This window comes from Coffea arabica, chromosome 1e (genome assembly GCF_036785885.1).
Source record: "Coffea arabica cultivar ET-39 chromosome 1e, Coffea Arabica ET-39 HiFi, whole genome shotgun sequence".
NCBI classification, from domain to species: Eukaryota; Viridiplantae; Streptophyta; class Magnoliopsida; order Gentianales; family Rubiaceae; genus Coffea; species Coffea arabica.
The window spans coordinates 55,825,163-55,850,172 of record NC_092311.1 but is presented as its reverse complement, the minus strand read 5'-3'; the positions used below and the strand labels follow the sequence as shown (position 1 = coordinate 55,850,172).

The window sequence follows — 25,010 nt, the reverse complement described above, 5'->3', positions numbered from 1 at the left end:
TCAAGTTCAATTATAATGACGCGCGGAATGCGTTTGGATGTTAGACTATTTGGCATAATTTTTTGGAAAAAAAAAATACTGTAGCAAAAAATACGGAACCGGTCAACTGGGTGAACCACCGATCATAAGGCTGGAATGAGTCACTAATTAGATCGATTAAAGCAACAAATTCGTTGATCAGCCACCGGTAAATTGGGAAAAGACCTGATGTTCCGTATAGGAGGAGAAGGGAAAAGAGAGAGGTGTCGTCGTTTTGGTGACTCTTGCAGTTTTCTGCGTATTTCGCCCTTAATATCAGGATATTATATCACATTCATATCCTGATTTGGGTCAGCCGAAAAGTCGAAGCCCAAAAAGCATTAGCCCAAAAGACGATAAATTGCAAAATGCACTTTGGATCTGCAAATACCCCAGCGAGCCGCGACAGAAGAATCAGAAGAAAAGCCGCGACGCGACCGATTCTTATTAGCGACCAAAATGCCCGCCAAACTTAAGCCACCTCTCTCTCCGACACCGTCTGCGTAGTCGGCTTTTTCTAGGAATTAGGATGAAGGATGGAATAGATCGATCGAACAAATACGGTAGAGTAGGAGTGCCAGAGGAATAGTTGATGATGACGGACTGTGCAAGTAACGATATACAGGAGGAGGAGGAGGAGGAGCGTCTGAAGGTGAGGGAGTTGGTGAGGAGAGAAGTAGAAGACTGGGACGACCCAGTGAAGGCGGTGGCGCGGTTCAAGGGGTTCAGCGGCCAAAGGTCCGACTGGGAAGGCCGCTATCTCTTCTGGAGGGACCTTATCATCAAAGTGGCTCGACATCTGGGGACCTTCATCATACGTCCTTCCCGCCTCAACAACATTTGGTTCCGTCGGGAAGGAGCCTTGTCCCCCTTGTGCCTCCACCAAGTCCTTGTAAGTTAAAGAGAAAACCCACTTTTATCGTCTTCTTTCATAATACTCTATCTATAGTTTAGTTTCATACTGCTGCTACTGCAGCGTGTTACGATGACGAACATATTAGTTAGTTACTAGTACTAGTAGTATTTACTGTAATTGCCTTTCAGTTTGAGATGCATAATGCTGGTGAGTTGTTGCGGGATTCTGATCTTACGGACCCAACAAGGACATCAACGAGTCCAAGCGGCAGGCTTTCCCTCATTTTAAGGAAAGCAATGCATACCCTGGGCTTCTCTACACCCTCCCAGCCATCCGATTTCTCTGAAGATTGTTACTGCATACTTTCAACCCTGTTGAAGGTAGACCTGAATAGTTTTGACTGTGAAGTATTGGAATTATTACTACTAGTTTTCATACGTACGCACCCAAGTTCCAGTTAAAAGATAAAAGTTCTCCCTGACACGTTTAGGAAAGAGCTCTTCAAGCTGTCCAACTTCTTTCTGAGAACCACTGGACATCTGCTTGTGTCATCACGCTGACCAAGTTCCAGGAAACTTGTGGAGGACCGAAGGAAGCATCTGCTGTCTTGAGTTACTTGTCAGGTTGTGGGAAAGCTAAATACCTTGTGGTCAGGAAGAAGGATGTTATGGAGGTAGTTCAATTATGATATATTCTGTATGTCTTCATTGAGTTTTTAACATTATTGCATCCTGAAGCATTCCGAGGCAAAATTATGAGGATTTAGAAGCCAAATTTAACTCGGCCACTAGTTCCTTGCAGGGAGTGAAAGTCTCTCTTTCTTCAGGAGAAGTTTCTGAGGTCACTAGTCTGGATTATCATGTTTTGCACTTAATGTGGACAGTTGACAAGCTTGAGCAACAGCTTGAAGTGATTGACCAACGCTGTCGAAAGTAAGAATCAGCTTTTGATTATTTGTTTTAATTGCACAACTTTCACGTCTTTACTCTAGTCAGTCAAACACTAAATGTTCCATCTGGTGCTCCGGAGATGTAACAGACTCTATAATGGTCATAAAATGTAGGAGAACTCTGACTTCATCAGGTCCCTTTAGTTTCTCTGAAAACAAAGTGTATTTTAGTAACTGCTTCGTCAGGTCTGAATCAAGGATAACTCAAGGGAATTGGATAGTTATGAACACAAATATCCTGTGAGCTTCATGTGCACGTTAATCCTCAACATTTTGAAAAGATAAAAAGTATTTATGCATCATTTTCCAATCAATAACCTAATTCTTCTCTTTCCCACTGCAACTGTATTTGAGATACAAGAACTGGGACATCAGTTGTTAGGAATCATGGCTGCTTGTTTCTATTTGAAGCTAGAAGTTTATGTTTATGTAAAGTTCACATTGTTCTTCCTGTTAGTATTTAGTCAATTTGTATCTATTCTTGATATTTGGTCCACAATTGAGAATGCAAGACACTACATGTGTTTAACTTCGAAGTTTGATGGACCACATTGTTCCAAAATCGGGAGTTCAAGACTTTAGAAGGCAATTCGCCCTGTAGATTCAGTCTCTTTGCAAAATAAATTAATAAATATTTTAAATAATGGAAAATACTATTAATTAATTAGTTATGATTTAACCAATTTAATGCATGCTAAAGCTAAATATGGTTTATATCTTTAACATGTTTGCAACTTTTTCTGTATGCACCTCCAGCAGTTTCTTGCTATCTAGATCGACAGAATCTTTTGTTTTATACCTTAAATTCCTACATATTTTGTATTTAGTACACAGACATATTACAAAGTTTTCAGGTTTGGGTTCTCCGTAATCATTAAGGTCATAAAGAGCTTCTTTAAAAGATGTTCATATGGATATTTAAAATGTTAAATTGGAGACAAAGAATGAGCTTAGTTCTAGGATGTCTCTAAGCATCAACTGTATGTTATGCTTATGGGCAGAATTTGTAATGTTACAAAGACATTAACATCCAAACAAGAAATGTTAAGTTGGGGTGTGGGTTTGAGCACTATGCTTGCGAAGTACTTGCGTGCAACGTTAACCTTTTCTCCCATTTCAAATTGTTACTAAGTTTTCTCGCTTTCAATCTTTTCTGCATAAGAACAGCTTTATTTGCAACGCAGGTCTAAAAGTTCAGCCGTGGGTTGTCTAAAATCTGGGAATAGGAGAATTGCCCTGAGGCATGCAAGGGAACTGAAGTTGGCATTTCAAAGTAGAGAAAAATGTACACTACTTCTGAACCGTGTGGAGGAAGTCCTTAGAGTAATTGCAGATGCTGAGTCCTCCAGAAAGGTAGCTTGTATAACTCTTTAAAGGCTTCCTAGAACATATGTTGAGCTACAGTGTAACCTTTCTGAGCAGCGTCACAGTTGAGAAAATTCAAGTCATCTTGGCAAGGCAAAATGTCAGCCAATATGACTAGCGGGGAACTCAGTGGATGTACAGTGCATCTGCTTAGCTTCTAGTCTTTGGATCATCTATATTTGCTCCTTCACATAGAATAGTTTGAATTTGGCTTAACTCATTAACCTTTTGGTGGAAGGTGTCTGAAGCAATGAAAGTTGGTGCAGAAGCAATGAGAGAAAATAAGATTAGCATTGAAGAAGTTGACTTATGTCTAGAGGATCTGGATACAAGCATTCGTTCAATAAATCAAGTGGATGAACTTCTAGGTAATTTTTTTCGTCTTTGCTTTGAGTTTCAATCAGATATCTGATTAGTAAATCTAATGACTCAATAAATTGATATTAAGGGGAAATGGTGATAAATCATACTATAGGATGATTGCTCTGACCAAAAATTGATAGCATAACAAATGGTTCGAGTTATTACTACGTTACTTGTTTGGTTTGATGCTACTTTCAAACCACTCTAAGCCCAGGCTAGGATTATGATACAACTTATGGCGGCATCTTCAGCTGCCAATGGTTCTGAGAATTTCGTGTTGACCTGATGATGCTTAAGTTGGTGGTTATATTATTTAAAGAAGTTGATGCCTAACAAACACCGTTCGGTTATGGGTATTCATAGATCGAGCAAAGTTTGAGCCTATAATCATGGATAGCCAATAGCCAGGAAGGATAACTATCAAGAAGTACAAACAGAAAGTCGGAAATAATGAAATTAGTACTTTATCATGCTCTGCAAGTGTAATCTTCCCCTGTACATGGTTTTGTGGAATTGGATTGATCATCTCATTGACCTCGTTTAATCTGGACTTTTCAGTATCAGCGCCACTTAGTGCAGTTCTTGAGGATGAAGACATTGACGATGAGTTAAAGATTCTAGAGCTAGAAATTGGAGAAGACTCGAATGGTGCATCCATCAGCAAAAATGGTGTTGATAGTGTGGCGGCTGTTGCTGAGGAATCGGAGACTGTTGATTCACTGTCTGATGCTCTATCAAATCTGAACTTTAAGGGTAGCGCAGCTACTAAAGCAGTCAGAAAACGTCTTTCCCCGTCAAGTACTGAAGTCTTGACTGTGTAGCTTTCTTGAATCCTGTAAGCAAACATCAAAGCAGTTCTTTGACCTGGAGTCCCCAGCCAGCCTTTGATTGAACCTATTGCAAATCATGTTTGGTACTGTAGAGATGACTTAATACCAAGATGTGATGCAAGGTTGCAATCTGTTGGATAATGGCAACTTTGCGCGTCGTGATGTTATGGGATTTCAAACCGGTGGGGGAGCTGGTCGTCCGTCCGATCTTGGGCATTCGCTGTACAGAAATTTGCATCACGGTATCGAGAAAGGGTTGATCAATTCAGGATGAGACACGCAAGCAAATCCGTGTACGAGACCGCTTATTACTTCCATGAGATTTAATTACTGAAACAAGATCAGGGTGAAAATAGAAAATGTAGAAAGTATGGTGATAGGTATCGGATATTCCATTTTCCTCTCTTCCAGCGATACTTGCACTCTTTACTTGCTTCGTTTTGGTGCCTCTGCTTCTGCTCTCGCCGTCGGCTGGTGCAACGATGATGGCAACAGCGGCCTCGCTCCTCCCCTCTCACCCACACAATCGCAAACATCTCTCTGGCTGCAATTCCTCGTAAACGCACCCAAAGTCGCAGTAGTAGGGAGCAGAGGATCTTTCAAACAAAAATTGGAGAGGGTGAGAGAGTAGAGATTTGAAGTAGTTCCTAATTTGGGTGAATTTAAAATCTATCAGTTTTAAAATTACTCCTCCGTGTGCTGGATCTCAAACTCAAATCCGAGCGAGTTTATGCAAACAACAAAAGGGATTTGAGTTGAAGGATTGCAAATCCAAACACACTCGAATTCTCTCATTAACCCTAAATATCTTTAATCATTTCTGTTAAAAAATATATAAATAACCGTTGGGAAGAATTTGTAAGATAATTTTCTTTTTCGGTCAAAATATCAAATCCATCTCAATAGAGAGAGAGCTACTACATTCAGAACCTGTTCATACCAAAAAATGCATCTGTTGTGATGACCTAGGCAGAAGACAAGATACTCAGTATGGAAGCATTTTCAGGTGAAAAATGCAAAAGCGAGGATGCATTGGTGACCTCAAGAAGGAAGATCTAGGGGCGTCGGCGAACAAAACCTTGAGAAGCTTACCCCAACTTGAGTGGAATTCAACAACAATCGCTCCAATCGAGATATACTTGTCACAATACTTCTGGAACGGAAGTAGTAAAAATGCTGATGAAAATCTAAAGCTATACACAGGCAGGAAGCCGTAAACAAATTCTGAGCAGACAAGAAATTCTTCCTGATCATGGACGTTGCTTCCTCCAACATAAATTGCAATCATGTCAACCAAGGTTACCTTCATTCAAACAGTCAACTACTGCATTTTTCAACTGAAGCATCTGTTCCCTTGCCAACTGCAGAGACAATGTATTGCACAAGTCATCCCAGATGGAAAAAAATATTTCATGAATACATAATCAACGTATAACAATCTTTATCAGAAACGATTTTTTATTAATTTGTACAGTAAGATAGACCGATACCCCAAACTGAACCTGTCCCATGCAAATATCAAAAGTATATATTTGCATCCATGTTTCGTCGACTGACCTTCATTTTCAGAAAATTTGGGATCAAAGAATAAAAATTTCAAGCGGGAAAAGGGGTAACTCCTGAAAACCATTGGATGGCTGCTGCCATCCACCTTCTTTGGTTCTACAATTGGTTGGATAGCATGACTCGAAACTTTTAAGATGATCATAGCAAATTTTGACATGCCAAATTTGTCCAGTGGTTATTGCTTCATTCAAATCTGATGCAAATATCATATACACTGGATGTACAATTTATGGTATTTGTATTTTGGGCCTTCTATGATCATTTTGATTCAAATTGGTGTTGATGACTGCATGCAAGAGTATGGTCTTGGGACTCCAGTGTGATGGTCCTTTGTGGCCGCTGTATATGGACGGAAAAGATGGCAAAAGAACAGGGGAAAAAAAAAAGAGAGAGAATACATGCTAAAATTTCCAGGTGATGTATGAGGCAAGCATCAAGTTGTCTTTACCATGTCACGTAAGTAGAGTTGGGAGAGTATATAATAGCTAAAGTTATGTGGTATTATTAACAAATACATAAACCTTAATGGCACAATTAGAAATCAAGATAGTGCAAGCGGAGAGCAATAACCATGTTCATAACTCAACCATATCACAACAATATTGTCACATAACAATGCGTTTGGGAAGAGAAGCAAGCAGCAAGTTTGAAAGCCAAGTGTTCTCGAAACTTCAAGCTGAAGATACTTACAGTATGGACCTTCATTATTCTCCTCCCAGCATCAGTCAGATGAGTCTCAATTTCTTCTTCAGCTTGCAAAAGAAGCTTTCTATGAGATGCACCTGAAATTATTAAAGACCAGTAAAAAGCTTGAAGCCTGTTAAAGCTTAAATTTGTTTGGCTACCAGCTTACAGTTAGAATGTCAATCATAAAGGCAATAGGAAACATTCGAAAACTGTTTAGGTTCCGTTTATCTGATTTTAGCTTTCCAAATATTGTAGTGTTCATATTTTGACCTTGAAAATTGCTCTAGTTAGATTCTGCAAATGACTTCAATAAACTCTTCGATTATGAACGTTAAAAGATCAACAACCTGATACTATAGGGGGAAAATGAGGGACATTTCTTTGCAAAGAGAAAATTTTGATTGGCAGTTCAAATCTGCATTATGCATATAGAAACCACATTCTCAGCTATGCAAAATTACTTTTAAGAAAAAATATAAGTCGTACTTTGTTTTTCTACTATCCCTCTAAGCTCCATGTGGTTTGCATCCAGACACTCAACTGTGTCTCTGCAATCTTGAAGATGCTGATGAACCTCTTCCTTGAACTTCGCATATATGACATTCAACTGTCCTTGTAGTTCTGCATCAGTAGTCATTCAATCTTCAAGAACACATAATGGAAGCTAAAGTGTACATAAAGTATCTCAGTTCTTAGTCCTACAGATAAATCCTAGTGAGATCAAACAATCATGACTTGCACAAACAGCAATTGAATTTTGCACAATTCATAAGATCCTGTCTGTAAAATACTACAAGGATGAGTAAGTTCTCATGATATACTCCGCAATCAACTTCAAAATTACAAGCATTATCTGAAGACAAAGAAGGCAGAAATTCTAGGAAGGGGAGGGGAAGAAAAGTAACAAGTCGTTCCCTTGTATATCTTCCTGCCGCATAAAATTGCTCAAAAGTTATTTTGAGTCTTTGACAACAAGCAAAATAACTAAGAAACATGATTCAAATAAAAAAAAAAAATCACAACACATATGTGACATTAATGTTTCAAAAGGAGTACCCGAAGAAGAAGTCTACGAAATATGATGTATAGGTCAAAAAGTGATATGATTTATAAAGAAGAAATACCAAGAACCCTTCTCAATGGTGGAGTTGTTCTCTACCAAGATATAGTGTCAGGCAAACTAGTTAATTACTCCAGATGACTATCTCCCAAAAACAACTTTATATGATCGCATTATCATAAAAGAGCAAGACTTGCTATTGATTAAAAGCACCGGTAAAACAACATTTGCTGGTCAACAGGTGATATTATGCATAATATTCGACAAGACGGAGTCAAGTTGCTTCAACTTTCACATGGATTTAAATGTTATCATATGCTGGTCAACAGGAGAGCAGTGGAACATATATTATTCAAGAATTATCAGTTCCTACTTTTAAAAAATGTTTACCTTGAAATCTCATCTCCAGATGTTTTCTCTTTGATTTAGTGAGACTAGTCAGTTTTCCCCTGAAAAAAGTCAATAATTCTGCATAAGAGATGAAATTCTTGAGCCAGTGATCAGTCATTGCATAAGTACCTACATATCAGCTTGAATCTGAGATTCAGCGGTCTGCAATTGCATATGTATTCCTTCAGCAACAGAGGTTAGAATTTCAGCAGATCTTTTCCTGATCACCGACTTCATTCTGATTTTAACTCTTTCTAAAGCCAAGGCAAATAGAGTAACAGCACTGAAATTTTAAACAAAAATCAATCAATTTAAGCTGGAAAAATAGTTGCCAGGGCTGTACTGGTATATAGCTTTCTGTTATATTTCAATACAATGACCAAAAGAATACCTAGCAAGTCCATCCCCTTGATGCAACTCCAAATGTTGCTGAACATTTCCATAGTCTTCAATTCCTGCTCATAGAGTGCAGACAGAAGATGGAATTAAAGAATCTTACAAAAAGTCAGGCGTTTTCTTTTGCAAAAATGAGAAAGAAGATTAACCCAGCAACAGAAGCTGAGATTTTAATCTGTAAGCAGATATGCCTTTTCGAGAGAATGAGGTGGGAGAAAATCCAGAAACTTCAATGGTTTCCTGATACTGATGCTTTTTGTTCAGATGAAGCACAAAATCCGGTTTCTTTACAGTACCAACTTCAGGAAAAAGTTCTGATTCACCCAGACCTGCAAGTTTATCATAAATGCTTAATAATAGCCAGGGTCCCCCACCGCATATACAGAGTTCTTAGGGCATAATACCAAGTTATCGATGGTCAAAAATTAAATGTCAAGCACAAAGAATGCCTTTGTAAGTTCCAGATACTTAGAACATAACACTCTCATAACCCAAGGTTTTATTCCCAAAAAAAGGAATAAAAAGCCGAGTCCCAGGGCGCTTAACTAAGAAGTGAAAATATAAACACTATAAAAACAAGAAAAATCTAAAAACTGGAAAGTTCGAAAGTAACCAAACAAGAAGAGAAATCACCTCTAATAAATGAAGCAAAATCATTAGTTGCATTGTGCAGAATTGTTCATTATCGTGTAAACAGCATTAAATTAACCCTTAATTAGACATGAATGAGCATAATTCATCACAATCACCCAACTGGTCATTCAAGAGTTGGTTAATCAAACAAATACATCACTTAAACCAACAAAAAAGTTGTTTCCACAACCAATTAAAGTTAAACTACGAAAGTAGATCAGCAGTAGATAGGCTTTGCAGTAAAGCAATCTTTTGGTTCTTGTGTCCAGTGAAAAAAGTGAGTAATTATAGGAATGCACACTAGTCTGGTTCCTACAGGTAAATCTTAAGAACCTTTAAGCGTATTTCTTCTTCTCGAGTGAAGTAGCTTACTCTTGCTCTGTGCGCTTGGGAGGGAATCCTCTTTCAAGGTCTCTGAATCACTGCCCTCCGATGACGAGCTAGACAGCCTACTTCCTGGGTCTTCCACAATAGGCCTGGGTTTCATGTAGGAAAAATCTTCTAATCCTCCTGGGCCATCCTTTGTTCGCTTAAGGAATAGCAGCCATAAAGCATCTCATAAAAGAATCAAGCTGCAGTATGGTAGACATAATCATAGCCAAACATAATGGAGGATACAGAAGAATTTGACTTGGAATTTGACTTGTCACAAGTTAACTTTGAGGCCAAAAAGCTCTTGAAGCGTCGAATTCCCTCCGTATTCGACACGAGCTTTGGAGGACTGTCATCATCTGCTTCCCCCAGTTTGGTTTCTGGTGGGGAGCCAGGAGTGGATCTTGTGGCATGTATTCTCATCTCACTTGGTGGCAAATCGGGAAATATTTCTCTGGGTGTCTTCTCTCCAAATGCCGGACAGGGGATGTCAAACTTTTGCTCTGATGTACTTTTGAGCAATGCATAGCCAACATCTTGCTGCAAATCCACATCTTTTTGTAATTTTGGACCGTCAACGTCATTCCTCGGGTGCTCAGACACCCCTTCAACATGAACCTTCTGAGAACTTATCTCAAGGGAAACTTTCTTTGGCTCAGTAGAATCTTTTTTAATCCTCTTAAATGTTTCATTCTTATCTCCTACTTCATCTCCGTGCATCATTGAATTCTGAAGTGCAGGTCTTCTTTCGCCCCTATTGTTAACCTTCTCGTCATGTCCTGGATTTTCATGTTCATTGAAGCGCATCATGCGTGACTTGATTCCAGTGCTCCACTTTTCACTCTTCTTTCTCATGACTGCTAACGTACCTCCAGTGGCACTGTAATGTTGTCTTCTGGAGAGCACCTCTTCAAAGCAGGCATACTTTTCTTGGTTGTCCTTCATATAACGAGTCAACTGTGCATCATTTGACTTGGCTGCTTTTAATTTATTGGAAGCTCCATTCCTGATCAAAGAGCGTTTCCTCGGTCTCCTAACAGGACGACCATGACCCTCAGAATCACTTTCTATTGTGTCCGAATTTTGTGTAGGCTTCACAACAGGCTTACACTCTGCATCACTCTTTTGCACTAATTTCATGTTTTTGGCCTCCATCCCAAGGTCACAATCATTGGGATGTTGTTCATTTGGGGATGAAATGGTTCCTAGGATCTCCCAGAGCTTCATTCTTAAAGTTTCACTGCCCCTTGTTTCTTCCTTTGTAGCTTCATACCCTCCCACATCCTTTTCTGTTGCAACTTTCTGTATGGTGGTAAAAGAGAGTTTCTCAAAGCCTTCTCCAGTTATGTCCCTCATTCCAGGCATGTCCCCATCGAACTTCCTCTGTGAACCGTTACTAGATTCCAGACCTGACATGTGATTATCAAAATAGTGCGCAGAAAAATTTGCTGGTGGTGGCCTTGGTAGATGGAGTACATGGTGTGTTTCAGTGACAGGCCCGGTGGCTGGCAAAATGCAAGTGATTTCTGCACCACGAACTTGCTCTGGTGTTGGTAACTTTTGGTTGAAAGATTTAGGAGATAACCAAGGGGAAGTCTCCTGGACTAGCACCTCTGTTTGTTTCCCTTGATTAGCAGCATAAAGAACTCTGTCCGTCCATTTTCCATCTTGAGCAGAATTTGCTTTGCTAGGAGTAACATTTTCATGTACTCGAACAAGGGAGTCCTTGGCATTGACATCTTTGGGTCCAGAATTCTGGCAAAAGGAATCCGCCAGGATTCCTATGGAAATTTTCCGGGGTTGGCCAGACAGGCTGTGAAAACTTCTGGATTCCCTTGCTTGGCCCTGGTGTTCATCAGAAGAATAAGAACTGGGTCTTACGAAATCAGAAGATATTAGTAAAAATTTTAAGACGGAGAAAGGAAAAGAGACTTTTGAATAAACGAAGAAAAAGAGCGCAGCCAAGACTACGAGGGGACACTGCTACAGAGTAGCGTGCGTTGAGTTATGAACGAAAATATGATTGATGTAGCAAAGCAAATGCTGTTTATCAAGTAAGGAGAAGGCGTGAATACTTACATCAGAGAAATTAGGCTGTTGGCTTAAATCCATCGTCAAAAGACTTTCAGAGGACAAATAGGGTCGGAACACCTAACAGAAAACAAAGTCATTATATTATTACATGATCTACAAATCCTATGGAACAGCAAGCTTTTGAAGAAGGACGAGTAAACAGAGTAGATTGTAAGACTTGAGGATAGCTTATGAAACCGATGGCTCAAAACCTAAAAAAACCTCGATAAGTGGGACTCAACCGGCGAAGCAGCGATCCTATTTTCAGTATCTATAGACACGCCAGAAGAAGCAGTAATTTGAACACTTGAACTTCAAAAGTATCTCCAAACGTAAGAAGGAATGAAATCAAAGGTTCGTCTGGAGCATTTCCACTAGATCTCAAGTACGAAAAAAGCACTGAAGCTGCTTACCAAGACCAATTCATGAACTCGTGAAATAGGAATGGCGGCAACTCATTCTAGTTCAATAATGAAATAGATCATAGCAGTGGCAAACAAGAGACGGGGTAAGAAAGAGAGCAGAGCAGAAATTGGTAGCGTCGTTATAACTTACGGAGCGAGAGAAAGGGAGTGAGTTACTAGCGCTGTCGTCGAGGATGAGAGTAGTTGTAGTTCCGACCGGAAATTCAGAACAACAAAGTCGGGCTCCGTAACGATTACTGCTAGGGTTTTTTTTTTTTTGTTTTTGTGATCGATGCAGAGTTTATTATGCAACTTCGTCGCCTATACTATCAAAATGTGGCTGCATTTTCCGGTTCTGCGTGTGCGGCGAATTGCGGTGGTGCTAACGCACTACTACTAGTAGTAGTACGATAATATATGTAGCTATCTCCTCCTTGGGACCTGGTAGCAACTCTGTAGTATTTTGAGAGAGGTTTTTTAATTTAAGTAGCGCGAGCAGGAGAGGAAAGCAGTAATCAGGCGGGAAAATATCGGGCCGAGCCGGGTCGGGCGTCCGTCTCAAATTCAAAGTGCAGATGGCGTGATACTCCCTCACCCCGCGCAAAACTCAGAGCAGTTGAAGGCGTAACACATCATACACTGGACGACCTAAATCATGTACATACATCGTATCACGCCTTCCTACTATTGCTGCCACTTGGAGTCCATGCCATAGCTGAGAAAAGGCATTTCTTCCCCTTTAGGAAAAATTTGCCGCTGCGACGTGAATCACCCATGTCTCTTTTGCAAATAGCAGTTACACCATCATATCTCCTCGGATTAGCTGTTTTTTTGGTATTTTTAAAAATTCAGTGTATATAAAAAATTTTACTTCAAATATTTGATATATTATATGGATTAAATTTTTTTGAATTATTATGTATTGCTACAGCACTGTATTTAAAAAACTTATTTTTAAATCTCCGTTCACATTAGCTATTTTTTGGGATGTTTTTGAAAAAATTTACTGTAACAGAATTTTTAGAGTATATTTTGAAATATATTTTACGATTTTTTTAAACATTAAAAAAATTAAACCTACTTTTTAGAGTACCTTTTAAAGTATTTTTAAAAAATTTTTATAGTATTTAAAAAACTAATTTTTGAAAAACTCAAGGATCCAAACAGATAAAATTAAAAATTTTATTGAAGTCTTTTTAAAAATTTTGTAAAAATTGTCCTAGCATCCACCGCGCCTCCCCTCCTCTCTCCAACATCCTTGTCAACCTCTGTGCTCCTTTCCTTTTTTTTTCTTCATCTCCCTCCTTCCCTCCTTCTTCCTTTTCTTGCATTTTTTTTTGTGCCTTTTAGAGTTTTTTAAAATATATTATAAAAAAATGATTAAAAAATATTTTATGGAAAATATTAAAAAAATTTAAATAAGAGTTGTAATCCAAACAAGGCTTAATATACCAAAATGAATCAAACATTTATTTATTTTTATGAAGAAATAGTATTAAATCATGTTCCACGATATTTAATATTATTATGAGTGTGTTTGGATAATAATTTATTTAAAACAAGGTTGGTACGAGATTTTAAAAATTCAACGCTCTATATTTTAATTTTGGAATAATTTTAAAAACCTTCCTCGAGATTTCTAACAATTTTACCTAATACCTTTGAGATTTTTGATATTACACTTGTCTCCCTTAATCTTATAAAATGACTATAATATTATTAACATGTTAATATTTTTTATGCAATTAAACAAGCTGCTATTAATCTTGTGTAAATGAATGCATCACACAACTAGATGTTTGATGGAAACAAAAATATGATTTACTTGTAGAATAACCAATTATGTCATGAATACAAGTTTAACATATTACAAATTAATTTTTGTTTTGCTTGGAGGATTTGGAAATTAATAGAAGAACATGTAATCTAAAGGTTTAAAAAGAGCTAAACTGGTGTTGGCATCCTAACATTTGAGGGATAGAACGTTATATTAAGGCAATTGTTGACTTTTTTTTAAACCTTTTGATATATTTTTTTCTTTTTAACCTAAATTGAGGTTTTAGAATTTGGGCACTGATAATGGTGATAGTCACGATGATAATGGTACTACTAATATGAGATGTAGGAATATAAAAGGTTTAAAATAGTAGAAATGATGGTTGAAAGCAAATTTGAGATTTTGTGCATGTTCCATATTTTAAAAAAATTATATAAGAAGGCAAAATGAGCATTACAATTTCATAAGAATATTTTGGGTTATTCATTCAAAATTTTGACCATTGAATAGTTTTTGTTACCAAAACGATAAACTCAGGAGAGGTATGTGTAACTTTTCAAATCTTAAGAAAATTGGGTGAAATGTCTACTGTAGCATAATCTTTGGCTCCGTTTGGATTAGCTGTTTTTGGGGTTGTTTTTCAAAAACACCACTGTAGCATTTCGAATCTGAAAAACAAGTCCGTTTGGATTAGTTGTTTTTGGGGTTGTTTTTCAAAAACTATATGAAAAACTTTTACTGTAGATTTTTTTGGATTATTTTTAGAGGTATTTTTGAAACATATTTTTGAGTATTTTTAGAATATTATAATTTTTATATTTTTATATAAATATATATTTATGCATTTATAATACATTTATATTTACAAATATATAAATGTATATTATTATAAATTATAAATTATAAATGTATAAATTATAATTTTTATATAAATATACATTTATGCATTTATAATACATTTATAAATAAATATATTTATATATTCATATAAAAATATATAAATGTATTATATTCTATATAATACATAATATAAATATATTTATAAATGTATAAGTGTATATTACTATAAATGTATAAATTATAAATGAATATTATAAATATATTATAAATTATAAGTGTATATTATTATAAATGTATAAATTAATATATTATAAATATATATTAATATTATGTAGAAATGTATTTATATAATTAATATAAATGTATATATGCATTAATATTATGTATAAATGTAAAGTTAATATTATGTATATTAATATAAATTTATTTGATCGCAACGTTGACATGTTTTTTTAACCACCTTCCTATTTCACATTTATCACGTTAAGCAAGTACTAAAGTCTATTTTTTACAAAATTATCCCAATAATATATTATCCAAACATATTCAAATTTTTTGAGTGTGTGTTTTTAAAGTTATTTTTTGAGTTTCATTATAGACACCTCACATACGTTTTCCAAAACTGTTTTATGCTGCTATCTTCTTCGCATGTATCACATAAATACTACTTTAATCATTTCAAATAATAATTTATTCGTTTGAATTTGTCATTTTTTCAAAAAACAAAATTGGCAAATAAATACTATTCAAACAAGCCCAAGCCAAACCCAAACCCGAACTTTTATTCTTTTCTTTTCTTCAATCTACCGTGCCGTAACTCCCAAGCTGGGTAAGATTAACACACAAACGGGAGCAGCGAAAAGGATAAGGGAGATAGCCGAAACCGACGGAGTGTACTCCTTCCGGGAAGGACAAGTTGAAGATCTCCTCTCGGGGAGGAGCGTTTTGTCTGCTCTCTATCTCTTCCTCTTTTTTTGTTTTTCTAAATTTATTTGAACGCGGGAATCTAATCCCAATTCTAGGTTTGGGATTTCGGGTTTAGGGGTTTGAAATTGATATTGAAATGGCAATAACCATCACTTCCTTGGGCTACTATTGTTGCCATTGCCACCACACTATCAACACAAGCCCCCCAAAGTTGGCCTCCTCCAGGCGTCATACACTCAGTTGGAGGAGCTTCCGATGTTCCTACTCCACCACAGTCACCCCGTATTCCAACGCTCCCATCGACGGCAGCTCCACATCCCGCTTGGACTGTGTCATCGTTGGAGCCGGTATAACCGGCCTCACCATCGCCCAGGCCCTGTCTGGTAACAATGTGCTCGTGACGGAGGCCAGAGAACGAGTGGGCGGCAACATTACCACGGTGGAGAGGGACGGATATCTATGGGAAGAGGGTCCCAACAGTTTCCAGCCCTCCGACCCAATGCTGACCCTGGTCGTGGATAGCGGCCTCAAGGATGATTTGGTACTGGGAGATCCCAAAGCCCCTCGTTTCGTTTTCTGGGAGGGCAAGCTCAGAGCTGTCCCCTCAAGCCCCACCGACCTTCCTTTCTTCGACTTGATGTCGTTCCCCGCCAAACTCAGGGCCGCTTTTGGTGCCTTAGGTTTCCGTCCTTCACCTCCAGTGCGTCCTCTTTAGTCTCTGTTCTTTTGCCAAAGAAAATGATAGTCTTGTGATCTTGTCTAGTTGTCATGCATTTCTTATTGGAAATTTGGTACTACTAGTACATTGTCATGCATGGCCGAGGGGGCAAAAAAATGCGCTACTGAGGTAAATTGTTTTTTTTTTTTAAATAAAAAAAAAGAACCCTTTGTTTTGTTAAAAGAAGCACAAACAGTTAAGCGATGCCAATGCTGGAATAACCACATATTATTCGTACAATTTGTTCTGGCTATGGCTCAATTAATTGTTACACGTCTCCATAACGTGTGTATTTGCTTCTAAATTCTTCACCCTAGTTGCCTAATGGAGGGGTTAAGTGTAAGAAAAATTAAATCACAGTGATAGTGTTCCCAACTTTGTGGTTACTCTGCTCATATCATATACTTTGACGAAGGTGACAGGCTAATGAGGAGTCGGTTGAACAGTTTGTGCGTCGTAATCTTGGCAACGAGGTCTTTGAACGCTTGATTGAGCCTTTCTGCTCTGGTATCTTCTAGTACTTAACTTCCCCTAACTCTCAAAAAGTATCTGTCAAGTTATTATATCAGCCTTACTTTTTCTGTTGCTGTGCCTGCTACATAAATTTCTGCTCTGCTGATAAAACCATGAATTTGAACATTCTCCTGTGATTCTCTGTTGCTTTAGTTTGTGGCGGCTTTCTCTTATTAGCCAAGTACATCTATGCCCAAGTTCCTTTACTTCATTCCTAAACATGTACATCAGTTATGGATGTTTTTGTGGGTACAGTATATGTAGGGTGCTGTCTCAGCTGTTTTAAGTTGCTCTAAAAGCACTAATTGTTGCTTATGCCAAAAGTGCTTTAATGGCTAAAAGCTTTACTCCTAAATTCAAGGAATGATGCTCATCAAACACGTAAAAATGCTTTTATCCTCCAAAATACTTTTTTTAACAAAAGCATTCCAACCCCAACCGGGGCCTTACATAGGTGTTTATGCTGGTGATCCATCAAAGTTGAGTATGAAAGCTGCCTTTGGAAAAGTTTGGAAGTTGGAGCAAAATGGCGGCAGCATCATTGGTGGAACCATTAAAGCACTAAAAGATAGATCTAGTAGCGCCAAAGTTCCTCGAGATCCGTAACAATTTATTTCATCTTTCGGCCTTTTTTGTTGTTCTTTTCACTGTTTTAATCCATACTCGTACAGATCACTAACTCTTGGCACTTCTCAGGCGTTTGCCAAAGCCAAAAGGTCAAACAGTCGGATCATTTAAGAAGGGACTGGCCATGTTACCTGATGCGATCTCTTCAAGGTAGTCTTTGCAACATTATGATGATTTATGAGTATTTCATATGGCTTGAGATGCCTTTTAACTTCTTGTTTCCTTCTTTTGTATCTATGGTCAAGGTAGTCCTTACAGACTTAAAGTAATTTATCAGTGCTTATGATGAATTGATGATACCTTAAAGTAATTTATCAGTGCATCATCTTCTTGGTTTGCATTACTACTCTGCCCTTGTTCTTCTTTTAGGTTGGGAAGCAAAGTTAAATTGTCATGGAAGCTCTCAAGTATTGCCAAGTCAGAAGACGGTGGGTATACCTTAATATATGAGACACCGGCGGGAGTTATTTCTGTGCAGACCAGAAGTGTGGTGATGACTGTTCCTTCCTATGTGGCAAGCAGTTTATTGCGTCCTCTTTCAGTAAGTTTCTGCTGTTTCATGCCTTGTTTGTTGAATATTTGGCTTAAATTTAACGCCAAAAGATGATATGAGTAATAAGACAGTTAGTTCGGTTAGACAATATTCTAGCTAGATCTTAAACTGTCTTGTATTATCACATAACCCGTGCAAGGTAGCATTATAGTCATTGTTGCTTTGATGTTGTGGACATTTAACATCCTTGCTGCATCAGACAAAATGTAGTATACTTGATTTTCTCAAGGAAAAGGTAGGGAATAAGATTCTTGAGGCCAAATATGTTCTCCAGAGTCAGATAGCATTTCTGGGTCAGACGTTGAGAATGGTAGTATAGTTGATTTTTGAACGTGTTCTGTAGTTGTTGAAGATAAAGGAGGTTTCTGTTGTGTGTTGTGAAGACCGTTCTTCGACATTGTATCCATCTACTTATGTGCACTTATTTATGTTTGAGGCTTATGTTCTGAAGTTGTAGTTTTAGACTGCGGTCTGTAATCAAATCCTTGTTGATTCTCTTATATGCTTGTTTACAGGCAGCTGCAGCTGATGCACTTTCAAAATTCTACTACCCTCCTGTTGCTGCAGTCACCATTTCGTATCCTCAGGAGGCAGTTCGTGGGAATTGTTTGATTGATGGTGAACTGAAGGGTTTTGGACAGTTGCATCCACGCACCCAAGGAGTTGAAACTTTGGGTAAACTGCCATTTTAATCGACTTTCTTCTTTTCTCTTAGCAAAAGTGAAAGTTTACAATCTACATAGAGGACTTAATGTGCAGAAAAGTAGTCATGCTGAAGGTTTTCTTGAATTTCAATCAAACTTGTTATCTTGTTTAATTTGGTCACTCAGGTACCATATACAGTTCATCGCTTTTCCCTAACCGTGCACCGCCTGGGCGGGTCCTTCTCCTGAACTACATTGGAGGAGCAACAAATCCTGGAATTTCATTGAAGGTAGGGAGACTTTATCATGTACTCGGACCCATTCTGTAGCTAGTTAAGGAGGGATTAAGATTCATATATAACAGAACTTTTTCTTGACATCCATTTTATTTACTCACAAAATTCTTTCTCGTGAGATCTTTGTGTTTGAACATTTTAATCTACCGTTTGGAGAACGGCTGCTAGACATTTATTTGGACCTCTGGGCGGATCATGCTTTAAGCCTCTCACATCTCGTTTTTATACTCTCTGATGCCTCATTTTGTTCGCCCAGACTGAGAGCCAACTTGTTGAAGCAGTCGATCGTGACCTGAGGAAGATGCTCATAAATTCTAATGCTCGCGAACCTCTTGTTCTGGGGGTCCGGTTATGGTCACAGGCAATTCCACAGTTTTTGGTTGGTCATTTGGATACGTTAAATGCTGCAAAAAATGGTCTCGCTAACTGTGGATTGAAAGGACTCTTTCTTGGGGGTAACTATGTTTCTGGGGTAGCTTTGGGGAGATGTGTGGAGGGTGCTTATGAAGTTGCAGCTGAGGTAAAAGACTTTTTGGCTCAATATGTGTGCAAGTAAATAGTCTTTACCAGAAGAAGAAAACTTATTGTATTTTCATTTTTTGGATTTGATAAAATGGCCATTTTATCAATAATTTTGCTAATCTTCCTCCAATGATGTTCTGGAGGTTTGAGCGGAATTCTGTTTGCAGTATTGTTTAGGTTTGGGGCGGGCAGTGGCGATGGTTTGTTAGGTTTTTGCCATCTTGCTGCCCCAGACGAACATACGAATTTGTTCTTTGTCTGCAGAATCCAAGACTTGTGAGCTGTTTCAGCTTTCATTCGAAGCAGCAGAGATTAATGAGGCTAATCATATCATGGAAAAGCTTAAGAATCTAAGCAGGCAGGCAATTTACATTCTTGGAGTTTCTAACTCGGGCCTCTATTGAGCTAAGAGGTGTAGGTTTGATCTCGTTCGATTAGGAGCTAAGAGCTTTAAACAGCGTTTGAGATTGACTCGTGGAACTTGACTTAAGGTCAAACTCAGCAGTGAGAGACAAGTCGAGCTAAAGTGAGAAAGCACAAACAAGTACTTGAGACATGTTTGAGCAGCACCTAACGGTTAAACACAATTTTCCAGAAACATATGCAGTCGCAAGTTTTGGTGGTACCATTTTACCTACGTGGATATTTCAATAAAAGCCACCAAAACGCCTTGACAGAAGCTTCAAAACTAGTATTACTATTAAAAGTTGAACCACAATACCTATTGAAATTCTCGGCGGTTTGTGGGTTTTTGTTTTGTTTTTGGGCCTGTAGATTCGTTCATCGGCTACTGAAAAGTCTATTCGAGTTACGCGCTGATGTTAAATGGCATGGGTGAGGGAGGGGGAGCAGTCTTTTGAGTTGAAAGTCAGAGTGCCTTTTGAGTTGGGTCGTGGATTCTCTTTAGACAGTGTGTGTGTTGTTTGAGCAGAACTGAGAGCTGGACGTATCTCAATGTCAAATGTATTGTATTGTCGGGGAGGATCACGCGTCGTCCGAGAGTCGCTGGCTGCTGGGTTAATAATAATAGGGACAATTGCAGCAACCTCCCCTGAGGTTTCTGACATTTGCACTGATCTCTCCTGTAGTTTGAAAAATTACACTGACCTTCCCTGAGGTTACTAATCCTTTGCAAATTCAGGTTACTAATCCTTTGCAAATTCAGTCCAAATAATTAAAATATTATTTTAGGGAGTGAAATTAGAATTTTTTACCAAATTTGTCTTTTGTACTACTACATGTCCAAAGAATGACAAAATACTACAAATCAATTAACAATTAATAAATTTTAAGGAGTATAGTTTATAGACAAATATGCATTACCTATTTAAAGTAACGGCTCTTTATGAGTATTTTACTTTCAAATATTTAATTTAATACAAATATTTACGCTCAAATACATATTTGTATTTACTTTCAAATATTTAATTTTTGTTAAATACAAAAACTACCAATCTCTCTTCCGTAAAAATATTAATATAACACTTTTTAAATTTTAGTTATAAACATTTATGTATTTAACATAAATTAAATGATTCATAATTAAATACACATAAAGAGTGAATATTTTACTCGTGTAATGGATGAAAGTCATAAAAAATTAATACTTTATGGGTCATTTATTTTTTAAAAAAAATATTTAATTTATATTAAATAAATAATCTATCGATTTCCGTTTTGCAAAAATATTACTATAACAATTTTTGAATTTTACTTACAAATATTGATATATTTATCATAAATTAAATATTTGAAAGTAAAATACTCGTAAAGAGCTGGTACTTTAAATGAGTAATGTGTGTTTGTCCATAAATTATACTCCTTAAAATTTATTAATTGTTAATTAATTTATAGTACTTTATCATTAATTGGATATGTAGCACAAAGGGCAAATCTGGTACAAAATTCTAATTTCAATCCCTAAAATAATATTTTAATCGTTTGGACTAAATTTGCAAAGGATTAGTAACCCAGGGGAGGTCACTGTAATTTTTTAAACCACAGGGGAGGTCAGTGAAAATGTCAGAAACCTCAGGGGAGGTTTCTGCAATTATCCCATAATAATAATAATAATAATACTATAAAAGTTTGAGATTGATTCAAAATTCAAAAGAGAAAAAAAAAAAAAAAAGAAAGAAAAGAAAGAGGAAGGAGTGGGAGAGCTGTCGACCGTTACATTTGATATGCTACTGTACTACGCATCAGTTGCGAACTTATGACGCTTGACGAGAGAGAGAGAGAGAGAGAGAGCAAAAGAGGGAGTAGTGGTGTTTCCTCCTCCACCTGACCTGAGTGACTCAGTGACCTGACCTGCGCAGCTAATTAGCCTTCTTGACCTAATTAATTCCCTTTGGGTTTGGGATCACCGCCAGCGACTGGCCTAATTAATTCCCTCCTCCTGTTGAACTTGAAGAAGTAGTAGTAGACTAGTAGTAGCAGTAGTAGTAGTTTGGGGGGATCTCGCAAGGAAGGAAGAGCCATCATCATTCATACCACCTTCATTTCATCATCTGCTCTTCTTCTTCTTCTTCTTGCTGTTTTTCAGTCCAAAAACCATGAGACGCCATGGCTGGCAGCGTCCTCTTCACCCTTTACAGGTAAAGCTACTCTTGCTCTGCTTCTCCGTTACAGTCAATTGTCCTTTATATCAATTTCGCCGGAATGTAACCAAACACCTCAACAACAACTCCTCCTTCCTCAACAACAATTTGCTCCTTTAGTCCAAATGCAATAATGTCCATGAAAGAGGGCGCATATATAATCAATTTCACCTTATTATTATTGCAGATTGTGGGAATGTCAGTTTTCATTTTGCTGGTTGCCGCCTTCTACTGTTTCCTGGGCCTTTTCCTCGGGAGCGCCATTGCCGAAATCACCGTCACCACCGTCTTTTCTTTTGCGGTAAAAATAAGTAATTCCACCCACCACACACCCCCCCCCCCCCCCAAAAAAAAAAACACCTTCTCACCATATAGTCGCCACCCTTTTTCCCAATGAGGCATCATTTCGTGTCGTCCTTTGCAGGCACTTTCTGCTTCCTTCCTTTTCATTAGGTGCACGGCCATCGATCCCACTGACAAGACCCGGTACAGATTTCGACGCAGGAAGAAAACTACTGTCAAGGCAAGAACCATTTCGTCCAATCTAAAATTTGGCTTCTTCGCGTTGGGACATCTTCTTGCCAGGGTTTTCAGGAGAGTGGAACGCAAGATCCTCAGGACTTTCATCAGGAGGAAGTACCTCCTTCTGGATCATCAACAGCCATCCGTGCAGCCTCAGCCTCTTCTGCCCTTTCACCTCCTCGTCCTCAGGGATGATGATTCTGCGTCTGTGGCTCCCCATCCCAAGGAGCTCGACCTCTCTTTTTGCGCTCTATGTGATTTTGAGGTCCGTTTCCTCCTCCTCTTCCTTGTCTTGGGTGAATTGCAAACTTCGATTGGACTTCTTCATAACTGAGTTCTGCCGCCTGGCTATTGCCTTACTGACTTCAGTTATCAGTCCTGTTGCTATCCAATTGATAAAATATATGTGATCTGTGCTTTTTTATTGTGATGATGATTTGTCACTACCCCTGCAACTGCAACTGCAGGTTCAAAAGCACAGCAAACACTGCAGGACCTGCAACCGATGCGTTGAAGGTTTTGATCACCACTGCAGGGTAAATCAACTCCGGACCTGTTTGATCATTCTTTCTAACATGCATGCTTAAAACTGCTGCTGCGTGACACGTTATTTTCTCCCACAATATTCTTTTGTGTTTGATTTTCTTACCAGTGGTTAAACAATTGTGTTGGGAAGAAGAACTACACAACATTCATTCTCTTGATGGTATTTGTTTTAATAATGGTAAGCGTCAAGCATTCATCTTCTTTCCAAGTCCCTTCTAGTAAGGCTTACTAAGCCAAAATCATACTGACATCAGCATTCCACAAAAAGTCTCTCTTTTCTTTTGTTTTGTCAAAAGCTTGGCTTTGACGGTTAAATCAATGCTTGCCACTTGCAGCTTATTGTTGAAGGAGGCACAGCTATTGCTATATTTATTAGGTGTTTCGCGGATCAAAAAGGGATAGAGCTAGAACTGAATAGAAGACACTACTTGAAGTTTCCCCGAGGAGTTCTTGCAGTTATATCAGTAATAATTAGCTTTATCATTCAGCATTTCCAACAGTTTAGCAACTATGATTCAGTGCATTTATGCCTCCATTTTTGTTGAACTTACCAGCATTATTTCTTTCACAGGTTTTGTTGGTTATGATGACCGCATATAGTTCAATAGCACTGGGACAGCTCTTCTTCTTTCACATGCTTCTTATCCGAAAGGTATTGATATACTATGACCATCCTGGATCCATTTTTCATGTTCATTAACCAAGTCCAGGTAACCCCCAGATGGATAGGTGTGAATCACATAATGGGCAAAGGTTTTAGGATCTTACAGCTGACCAAACAGACATACAAATATGGTCAAACGAAATATCATTTGGTTTTTTGGTCTCTACTAATTCTAGATGCTAGCTATAAACCTATTCACTGTAGGTTTTGTGCTGATATTAAAAAGACTACAACTGCAATTACACAGATGACTGAAAGATTCTCTCAGTCGTATCAATGGAGCCATTGACTGATATTGCTGATCTTGTTCTTGCTGAAATATGAAATAGTACTTTGTTCTTTTTGGCAGGGAATGAGAACCTATGATTATATCTTGGCAATGAAAGAGGAGAACCAGTTTATGGAAGTAGAATCAGCAGAAGATTCAGATTTTTCTTCAGATGAAAGTACTGATTCCAGTTCCCCGGAAAAGCCATCATTTATGTCAAGAGTCACATGCAGTGAAGGAGGAATTAATCAGGTAATGCCATGGATAGCAGCAAGTCATCAAGTTCTTCTTACAAACTCTGCTATGTAATATTGTTTTACAAGAAAAATTTGCACATTGTGCACTGCAGAACCCAGAGAAGTTAACCATAACAATTGACAGACAAGCAGGAGCATCGACAACGAACAAAAAGCAAGGCTTTCGTGCCAGCATCAATCCATGGAAACTAATAACGATGAGTCAGGAGAAAGCTATATTAGCAGCCAATAGAGCAAAAGAAAGGCTTATGAAGCAGAAAACCATGACACAGCATGATCCTTTGAAACCTTTACCATTAGAAACAAAAAGTGGACCGTCCATCAAACCTGAGAAAAGTATAGGAAGCAATATGGGAACGGCTTTGACTCCTCTCATTTTAAAGGAGACAATTCCAGGATCGCCAGGGAAGTTTTCAAGTCCAAGACGACGAATTTCCTGTTCTCCGACAATACCTGCTGCCATAATGGGGTCACCAAAGCAGAGATACAGGAGCAATTTCGATTTACAGCTCACACAGGTCTCTAGCGAACTTGAGACTTACATTTCGAGGCAGGTTTTGAGCTCAATTTTGAGAAAAGACGGGAACAGAATATCCCCAAAGTAGGATGAACAACAGAAATCCGAAATTGTTCACACATTCTCAGCCTTTGAGATTTGATTTGTTGCTTGCTTCGTGCTGTAACTTTTACACTCACTAACCCAAAGTTTATCTAAATGCATATGTGTCAATTAGATGCATGGGTTTATTTTGTTGAGAACATGTATCATCGTTT

General features: G+C 38.0%; 4 protein-coding genes across 6 annotated transcripts; 3 read left to right on the top strand and 1 right to left on the bottom strand.

The window, feature by feature from the left end:
• Positions 1-37: 37 nt before the first annotated feature.
• LOC113743696 (uncharacterized) lies at positions 38-4,817 on the top strand. The gene is made up of 7 exons (XM_072066535.1): positions 38-910; positions 1,063-1,254; positions 1,365-1,547; positions 1,676-1,806; positions 3,008-3,176; positions 3,427-3,556; positions 4,110-4,817. Exons 1-7 carry the CDS (start codon positions 611-613, stop codon positions 4,370-4,372), a joined length of 1,368 nt encoding a protein of 455 aa, XP_071922636.1. The 5' UTR covers positions 38-610; the 3' UTR covers positions 4,373-4,817.
• Positions 4,818-5,413: 596 nt separating this feature from the next.
• Positions 5,414-12,401, bottom strand: LOC113743703 (meiosis-specific protein ASY3-like). 2 transcript variants are annotated; one of them, XM_072066496.1, is made up of 11 exons: positions 12,114-12,401; positions 11,565-11,636; positions 9,732-11,330; positions 9,486-9,633; positions 8,672-8,809; positions 8,476-8,539; positions 8,218-8,367; positions 8,085-8,143; positions 7,121-7,255; positions 6,638-6,729; positions 5,414-5,742 (listed from the first exon to the last, which is right to left on the bottom strand). In XM_072066496.1, exons 2-11 carry the CDS (start codon positions 11,595-11,597, stop codon positions 5,671-5,673), a joined length of 2,490 nt encoding a protein of 829 aa, XP_071922597.1. In that variant the 5' UTR covers positions 11,598-11,636; positions 12,114-12,401; the 3' UTR covers positions 5,414-5,670. The 2 variants fall into 2 exon arrangements, 1 of the variants encoding a protein (XP_071922597.1); XR_011821583.1 differs by lacking the exons at positions 5,414-5,742; positions 6,638-6,729 and having other exon boundaries at positions 7,211-7,255; positions 8,214-8,367.
• Positions 12,402-15,359: 2,958 nt separating this feature from the next.
• LOC113735932 (protoporphyrinogen oxidase, chloroplastic-like) lies at positions 15,360-19,681 on the top strand. The gene is made up of 8 exons (XM_027262896.2): positions 15,360-16,206; positions 16,647-16,731; positions 17,192-17,339; positions 17,434-17,514; positions 17,734-17,905; positions 18,433-18,592; positions 18,748-18,851; positions 19,114-19,681. Exons 1-8 carry the CDS (start codon positions 15,643-15,645, stop codon positions 19,411-19,413), a joined length of 1,614 nt encoding a protein of 537 aa, XP_027118697.2. The 5' UTR covers positions 15,360-15,642; the 3' UTR covers positions 19,414-19,681.
• Positions 19,682-21,519: 1,838 nt separating this feature from the next.
• Positions 21,520-24,973, top strand: LOC113735958 (protein S-acyltransferase 18-like). Of its 2 annotated transcripts, none has more exons than XM_072066528.1 (9): positions 21,520-21,976; positions 22,167-22,280; positions 22,404-22,766; positions 22,969-23,037; positions 23,154-23,225; positions 23,383-23,502; positions 23,619-23,699; positions 24,061-24,231; positions 24,329-24,973. In XM_072066528.1, the coding sequence occupies exons 1-9, from the start codon at positions 21,935-21,937 to the stop codon at positions 24,839-24,841; spliced, it is 1,545 nt and encodes a 514-aa protein (XP_071922629.1). In that variant the 5' UTR covers positions 21,520-21,934; the 3' UTR covers positions 24,842-24,973. The 2 variants fall into 2 exon arrangements, with proteins under 2 accessions (XP_071922629.1, XP_071922627.1); XM_072066526.1 differs by having other exon boundaries at positions 23,383-23,511.
• Positions 24,974-25,010: the final 37 nt, after the last annotated feature.

Excerpts from the sequence above, each read along its gene's own strand:
- LOC113743696 (XM_072066535.1), top strand. The coding sequence starts at position 611 with ATGATGACGGACTGTGCAAGTAACGATATACAGGAGGAGGAGGAGGAG. Across the intron at positions 1,548-1,675 it reads GGAAGAAGGATGTTATGGAG|GGAGTGAAAGTCTCTCTTTC; the intron begins GTAGTTCAATTA and ends AGTTCCTTGCAG. Across the intron at positions 3,177-3,426 it reads ATGCTGAGTCCTCCAGAAAG|GTGTCTGAAGCAATGAAAGT; the intron begins GTAGCTTGTATA and ends TTTTGGTGGAAG.
- LOC113743703 (XM_072066496.1), bottom strand. The coding sequence starts at position 11,597 with ATGGATTTAAGCCAACAGCCTAATTTCTCTGAT. Across the intron at positions 8,540-8,671 it reads CACCTCATTCTCTCGAAAAG|GAATTGAAGACTATGGAAAT; the intron begins GCATATCTGCTT and ends CTCTATGAGCAG. Across the intron at positions 6,730-7,120 it reads AGGGATAGTAGAAAAACAAA|GTGCATCTCATAGAAAGCTT; the intron begins GTACGACTTATA and ends TAATAATTTCAG.
- LOC113735932 (XM_027262896.2), top strand. The coding sequence starts at position 15,643 with ATGGCAATAACCATCACTTCCTTGGGCTACTATTGTTGCCATTGCCAC. Across the intron at positions 16,207-16,646 it reads GTTTCCGTCCTTCACCTCCA|GCTAATGAGGAGTCGGTTGA; the intron begins GTGCGTCCTCTT and ends CGAAGGTGACAG. Across the intron at positions 17,906-18,432 it reads GTTTATTGCGTCCTCTTTCA|GCAGCTGCAGCTGATGCACT; the intron begins GTAAGTTTCTGC and ends GCTTGTTTACAG.
- LOC113735958 (XM_072066526.1), top strand. The coding sequence starts at position 21,935 with ATGAGACGCCATGGCTGGCAGCGTCCTCTTCACCCTTTACAG. Across the intron at positions 23,038-23,153 it reads GTTTTGATCACCACTGCAGG|TGGTTAAACAATTGTGTTGG; the intron begins GTAAATCAACTC and ends TTTTCTTACCAG. Across the intron at positions 24,232-24,328 it reads GTGAAGGAGGAATTAATCAG|AACCCAGAGAAGTTAACCAT; the intron begins GTAATGCCATGG and ends TGTGCACTGCAG.